Here is a 7637-nt window from a genome sequence, read left to right on the forward strand (position 1 = left end):
GGACAGCTTACTTGTCAAGGTTTGTACGTGCAGAATTATTGTTGACTTTGGTTAGCCCGTGAAATATTTCGATGAAGGGAAAAATGAAAAGCTAGAGCTTAACGTCTCCTTGACACCGATGTCAATGAAGACTAAGAGGGAGAGTAACCTGTCTTTGGCTTTGCATAGGAATCATCCTGGCATTCGCCCGGAGCCACCTCACCGCAACTACGTCATACCCAGAGGGCGCTCTTCACGTAATGACGTAACATTACGCCGTAATGAAAAATCAATAAATGAAGAGGACGACGTAACTGCGTCGAGACGTATCCCGGGCGTTACAGAAATCTACAAATAACCGTTTGGTGTATAAGCGGACCTCAATAATTAAATTTTTATCCAAAAGGCACGAAGTTCGCTCAAGACGACAGTCTCCTCCACAACTACTTCGTTTTACGACTACACATCCGCATGCTTCAAACGAACTGGATTTTTTTCGTAACTCCTTTCGATCATTACCACTTGGGAATGTTTCGAAATCTGATACTGGAAACAAAATAGCGTCCTGGTAATTTTACTTAATATCATACGACACACACACTTTTAACACAGACTGTAATGGCGGCTTTTTGGGCTATCACTGTAATAATATATTTCTAAACAGCCACTGTCTTATTACAGTTCCTCGACTTCTTTTCGGGTATTACACATCTATCGTCAGATGGATCGAATTTTTCGCTTTCTGTAGAGTAACAATGTGATTTTGACAAGCCGTCTACGATCAATGGAAGATGCTGCTCACAAAATAGTGCACAACATAGGTAATTTGCATGAAGTAAAGGCAATTTCGTGTACTGAATGACGAGAATCCAGTACACCGAAACACGTGATGGAACGGCAAAATGGAAGGGACTGGTGTTTTAGTTGGTTGAGCGCAGAGAAGAATAAGTGGTAGAGTTGGATCTCTAGCTGATTTTCAGATTGCTACCAAAAAGAAAGGCACTTCATTTGTTCCCAAAGAGAATGACGACATTAAGCACGGCAGGTGCGGGCCGGGGGAGGTAATTTCATCTTCCTAATGATACCAATGCAATAAATCGAAAGGCGTCGTGGGAAAGGCGAAAGCAAAAGAGACTGGTTATAAGAACCTGTTGGTACGAGCGAATTTTATCCACCTGACGACAGCAATGTAATACAGCCGAAATACGCCTTGGAAAAGCTAATTAGAATTGAATGGTGGCCGTAATTTGTCGCTAAGAGGATACAGATCATCGATTTTGAGAGTTAGGTGTCCAGCGAATGAAATTTACTAGCAGATCGAAACCGTGTGCCGAGCCAGGACTCGAACCTGAAAATTTGTCTGTCGCTGGCAAGTGTTCTTCCGACTGAGCCATCTGAGAACGAATCGCGACCCGACCTCACAGTTTCACTTCCAATGCCTTTCCTCCTAGGTAATATTGTCACTGGTAGAGTATCGGGAGAGACTGTCACAGCTAGGTGTGGGAGGGGGCGAGGACTTGGGCGAGTAGAGCGCGGCGAGGCCCGGGGCGGCGCGTACTTACGGGCGGGTCGCCTAGGCCAGCGGGTACTGTCACAAGGAGGTGGCGGTGGGCGGCGGCGCGGAGGCGGCGGCCGCGTGGTACAGCGGGCTCTGGTAGTAGGCGGCGGCCGCGGCGGCGGCGGCGGCGGCGTCGCTCGCCGAGTGCACCGGGCTCAGCGGCCCGTAGCCGTACTGCGCCGCCATGTCGTACACCTTGGAGCTGTCCTTGTCGGGCAGCAGGCGCGTGATGGAGAAGGGGTGCGACGCGGCCGCGTACGGCTCCTGCTTGAGGTGGTGGTGGTGGTGGTGGTGATGGTGCTGCAGCAGGCCCTGGTGGTGCGGCTGGTGGTGCAGCAGCTCGGCGGGGTGGCAGCGGCCCATCATGGCGGCCAGCTCCTCCTGCTGCTGCTGGTGGTGCTGGTGGTGCTGCTGTTGGTGCGGCGCCTGGTGCTGCTGGTGCAGCGCCGCCTGCTGCAGGCAGAGGTCGCCGCCGGCGCCGTGCTGCAGCAGCCCGCCCATCGGGTCGGCCGCCGCCTCCACCTTGGGCACGGCGTGCAGGCCCAGCATGGCGCCCAGCGCGCCCGTCGCCTCCTTGTCGGGCAGCGCCTTGTGCGCGTGGTGGCCGTGGTGCTGGCCGTGGTGCTCCTGCGACGGCGACTTCTTGCCCTCGACGCCGCCCGGCGACTGCTGCTGCTGCTGCTGTTGCTGCTGCTGCGGCGGCGGCTGCTGCTGTTGCTGCTGCTGTTGCTGCTGCTGCTTGTGCGACTGCCGCAGCGCCTCCTTCTTGTCGTCCTTGAAGCGCTTCTGGCGCCGCAGGTAGCACCCGTTCTCGAACATGTTGCCCGAATCCGGGTGCAGCGTCCAGAAGCTACCCTTGCCCGGCTTGTCTGGCGTGCGCGGCACCTTGACGAAACAGTCGTTGAAGGAGAGCGAGTGGCGGATCGAGTTCTGCCAGCGCTGCTGGTTCTGCCGGTAGAACGGAAACAGGTCCATGATGAACTGGTAGATCTCGGAGAGAGTGAGCATCTTGCTGGGCGCGTTCTGGATGGCCATGGTGATGAGTGAGATGTACGAGTAGGGCGGCTTGGCGTGCGTGTAGGAGCGGCGGTAGGGCTTGTCGCCGCGCGCGCGCTGCAGGGCGCCGGGAGAGCCCGCGTCGCCGCCGCCCAGCCCGCCGCCCACGACGCCCAGGTCGGCCGCCCCGGCGCCGCCCGCCATTCGCGCCGACCCCACGCCGCCACCGGGCCCGCCGCCCACCGGCGCCAGCGCGCCCGTGTAGCCGTTCAGCGCCGACATGCCGCCCATGCACGAGCTGACGCCGTTCGCGTTGCCCATGGGCGAGCCGATGGCGCCGTAGCCCATAGCTGACGCGGGCGACATGCAGCTGCCGTTCATCGTCGCCATCGACGTCATGCTGGACGCGCCGCTCAGCACGTTGGAGCCGAAGCCCTGCGGCGAGTTCATGGAGCTCATGGAGAGGCAGCCCACCGGGTTGACGCTGTACGCGGGCGGCATGGGGCTCATGGACGGCGCCTGGCCGCCGCTGCTCATGACGACGCCGCCTCCGGTGCCGCCCCCGGCGCCGCCTCCGGCAGACACGGCGACTCCGCCGCCGCCGCCCCCGACGGACACGGGATCCGACGAATACAGCTTCTGCGCTAACATGGCTAGCTGGAGGTCGGGCGCGCGCTGGCGCTACGCACTCATGCCCGGCGCTGCCGCTTCCGCTGCCGCTGGCGCTGCCCGCCGCTCACTGCGCCGACGCCCGTCTCTGTTCTCGCTGCCGCTGCCGGAGCCTCCGCTGCATCGGCGCACGGCCGCACGCAACAGGTTCCACTGCGCCGCGCCGCCCCTGTTTGCCGGCTCGCAGCGACGCTAAAGAGTTACACTGATTGAAAAACAAACATTCGTCCGACCTCCGTAACGACGCCGACGGCCACCTGCGTCTGCGTGCGCGACCGTCCGCGTGTGTGCGTGAGCGCGTGCCCGTGTGTACACGGCGCGTTCGCGTGTGTGCGTCCGCCGGATCACGTGGGGGGCCAGCCGACTCCTCTCTCGCGCACCGGACTCCGCGCGCGTTCTTGTTTGGCCAAGAGAGGGGGACGCACTATTTAGCTTTCGATGATCAAACTGAAGTGCCTTCTAAAGTTTGGGAACATGAAATAGCGAATGGACACCGAGGGATCGGTGGAGGGGGCGATTCCCCCGATTTCCCCCACTACGGGGGCGATCCCTCCCACGGTGCGCCGCTCGGCCAATAGCGAGCGGCCGAGCGGCGGTTGCCGGGGCGACGGGCGGCGGGCGCGCCGCGGGCGGGGACTGGCGAGGCCGCGCCCACCCGCGCTGGCGCCGCACCGCGGGCGCGCCGCGAATTAGGTAGACGGACGGTGACCGCTCCCGGCAGTCATTTTTACTTCTGCTCGGAAAAAGTGTGTTTTGGTGCTCATTTTGGCGGCGGCAAAAAGTTTGATAACTACTGCCGCGACGCATGTTATTTGGCGGCGATGTGCTTACCGACGAATGCGCACGCGACCCCTTTAGTGACCGTGTGCGCTCGTGTCACGGGGCATTGACGGCGCCTGCTGATCGATACTACTTTACTTTCCTGCACTCACCGACGACTGCTTCGAAATGTACGTTCTCGTGGCAGCTGTAAAGTGATTTCCCGCACGGTGCCCATTATATCGCCTATTCTACAGTGCTATCGACGAAAAAGAGGTACGGTTCCAATCTTACGCACTCCATTTTTTCACGGTTTATAAGGACCATATCTGTTTTAAGTTAATATTTTACAAAAGTGCTCAATTGATGTTTTTTCAAACTTACAAAATATGCTTAACGCAGTACCGTACCTGCAACGGGCCAGTAATGTCAATTTTGAATTAACTGATCATTTCTGTGCCGCACTACAAATCTCAGCCGGCAATTTCGGGTATCGCTAGGGCATAAAAACTTCTATATATTGCATGCAGCTATCGACTGTACAACCTGAAACAACTCTTAGGTATCACAGCAACTTCTGCGACTGTCAACAAAATATCGGTTGCAGAGTACTTGTATACGAAATGTCAATTGACGAGAAGTAAAGCAAGAGCCAATTTTTCTACGCAACCTCTGTCGTTACTGTATCCCAACTCTCGCATCTCGTTTTTATTTCGTGAAAGAAACTAACTGCTACTGACTGAAAAGTTTTCTATTCAGGATAACGTTTTTAACATTGTCAAATAGCTAACACAAATTGCCGACAAGTAAATGCTGAAGTATAGCAAACATCTTCCCACTTTAAAAAGAAAAAGATGCTACATGGACACAGGAGTAAGAAATTATGTGTTCCAGTGGAACTCCACAACAAAGGTGCCAAATAGTTTTCAGTGTAGCTCATAGCTCATGCTTTCGTACAAGAATACTGTTCCATCTCCTTGACTTGTTTGAAGCGTAAACATTAAACCGGTAGAGCATTGTCCATATTGACTGACGTTGTTTGTTATTTCCTGTCACCAAGTAGGACGGAAGACACATGATTGTCGTAGCAGAAACACGGAAAATCATACATATCGGTATGTTCTTGCAAACGACAAATAGATCGTAATGTGATGCCTCCGCGTATTGCTGTCCAAATAAGCAGATACGTTTGTATATCACGCACTGCACCGTGTGGTAATAAACAAATCAAGCAATTTAAGCAGCGCACGCAACCTCGCCGTAACACACCTGCTGTGTCATCCGAGTCCTTATCAGAATATTGCAGGTAAATAAAACCGTTACCCACTGTAGACTGTGCTGATCTTTCGCGCGGTAGGAAAACATTCAGATATCGCTCACCTCGTACTAATGATGCTACAGAAAGATGAGTCAACTAACGGTTATATCGCGGTAGACACGCGGCCACCGCAGACTTACTTTAGCCTCCAGTCCCGACTGCGCCGCCAAAAACTGCCCGTAACGTAAGAAACAACGTGACGATCACCAATAAAAACTCTGAAGCAGATCCAACATAGGTATGAGCCTACTTTTTACGATTCATAGCGAAGTAAATTGGAAGGTGACGCCGGCCGAAGTGGCCGTGCGGTTCTAGGCGCTGCAGTCTGGAACCGCGAGACCGCTACGGTCGCAGGTTCGAATCCTGCCTCGGGCATGGATGTGTGTGATGTCCTTAGGTTAGTTAGGTTTAACTATTTCTAAGTTCTAGGGGACTAATGACCTCAGAAGTTGAGTCCCATAGTGCTTAGAGCCATTTGAATTTTTTTTGGAAGGTGACGATCTCTCTTTAGTGGGTGTTACGCGTGTTCGCTAATGAGGCTTCAAGGCAAAGGCGAAGCTTATCGGGTAAGCTCTCAGACGTTCCAAGCCTTGCTCTTTGCCAGACATCTGTGTGCCCACAATTCCGGAGTGCAGAGATTCAGATATCTCGCCTAAATATTTCGATTTAATTTCCCGTAGTTTCACCAATTCACTTCAGGGGAAAACAAGGTGACTTCTACGAAAAAGATACGTCCGATTTTTGTTCCATACTTTTTTGTTTGACGGGCCGTTTCACCTGTTTTTGCCATAAAATTTGTTTCTTTCGTGGAAAATGCTGCTACACTGCAGTTTTGTGTTGTTGTTGTTGTGGACAGACACAAAACGTAGGGCTGATAGAGCGCCGAACAGCCCGCTCCACTCCAAAGTAACAAAGGAGTCTTCAAGAATTCCAAAGACTCGTGTCATTCGCGCAGTCCATGAGACCGGCGGAGAGATATAAAATGTAACCAGGTTTGAGGCTTAGCCCGGAACACTGGGCACAGTCTGTTGGCAGGGAAACGTCCCCGTCGCCCTCATCTCTTCTCCGACAAAATTCTGTGCGTCGTAATGTCTGCCGTAACCAGTTTGGAGACGAATCGAGTGCCATCACTTTCATTTGATTCCGTGAGACGTACCACAGTTTTTCGGTTTTTGATCAATAAAAATTTTTCTGATGGTGAGATGCTTTGCTCACTAGGACTGATGCTCTCAAGCTTCTGAAATATGTTTATAGTCGAACGCAGAACCTGTCAATCTTCAGAGTGCAAGTTGATCGTCTTAAGTTGCCAGATGATCCGAACGTTTCCAGCTGCTTGAGAGTAATCAGTTCAATACCTCTGAAATCAGACGAGCTACGGATATATCAATTTTCCATCAGTGTAATTAAGAACATTTAAAATTACCAGTCATTAAGTAATGATAGAATTTGACTGCCTTGATTAGTCATTACCTTATAAATGAAGCTATTATATCAAGAAACAGGTAAAGATTTCTTAGGCACACTATCTTCTCTCTGCGTCTATATTACCGCCTCGTTCGTTGCAACAACAGTACAAACTTGGAACTAATTTTGAACTTGACATTCACAGTGATTAATCGAACTACGTTTGCCCACTCACCAATGGCAGCACCATTTAATCGGCCTGATGCTATGCAAAAATTTCTGTTGTTCAGATACCTTTTCCATCCATTCCCACCCTGATCCGGAGTGCGAACCAAGCAACAGTAAATTACATCCTTGTAGGCGTTTCCCTTCTTCAGTGATCAACAAATATCTGGACGAATACAATGGCACCAACCTCACTTTTCTAAAACATGCATCGTAGGCGTGAGAAGGTTCCGGGAGAATTCCCTGCGATAGTCTCACACATTATTATTCTTATACGGACGTTGTTCGTTCCCAGTGAACGTATGCTTTTAGTTGCATAGGTCTGAAAAGATTGCTACCTGTAAGAGCAGAAGTATTGTAGTCGCTGGTGTAATATCGCAGATTCTCTTGCTGATTCTTTAATCAAACTGTTCACAGATTCAAGTATTCTTCTGCTTTTACAGACAGACAGTTGGCAATCAACTTTTGTGCCCGCCTTTTCTCGTCATTAAACAAAGAAAACAGCCAGAAAGTATTAACGGAATCTCTTACCATAGCATCCATAGTTATGTAACAAAGTTCGGTCTATTGTGTTGTTACGTTATTATGTTTGGGGTCAAAATCGACAAGAAAATAAAAGGCACCGTCTGCGATGCTGCTCAACAGCTTGACAGAGAGATTAAAACAAGCGCAACTTCTCTTCCGTTACAAATGACTACTCCAGATATGTTGTAGTGAGCATTTGTGACT

The 7637-nt window shown here is 51.9% G+C and overlaps 1 protein-coding gene across 1 annotated transcript; it reads right to left on the reverse strand.

Annotated features, from left to right (window-relative positions):
- Positions 1 to 1570: 1570 nt before the first annotated feature.
- Positions 1571 to 3287, reverse strand: LOC126475323 (protein fork head-like). Its single transcript, XM_050103149.1, has one exon. The coding sequence runs from the start codon at positions 3182 to 3184 to the stop codon at positions 1571 to 1573; it is 1614 nt and encodes a 537-aa protein (XP_049959106.1). The 5' UTR covers positions 3185 to 3287.
- Between the last annotated feature and the right edge of the window lie 4350 nt (positions 3288 to 7637).

Source organism: Schistocerca serialis, chromosome 1 (genome assembly GCF_023864345.2).
Source record: "Schistocerca serialis cubense isolate TAMUIC-IGC-003099 chromosome 1, iqSchSeri2.2, whole genome shotgun sequence".
NCBI classification, from domain to species: Eukaryota; Metazoa; Arthropoda; class Insecta; order Orthoptera; family Acrididae; genus Schistocerca; species Schistocerca serialis.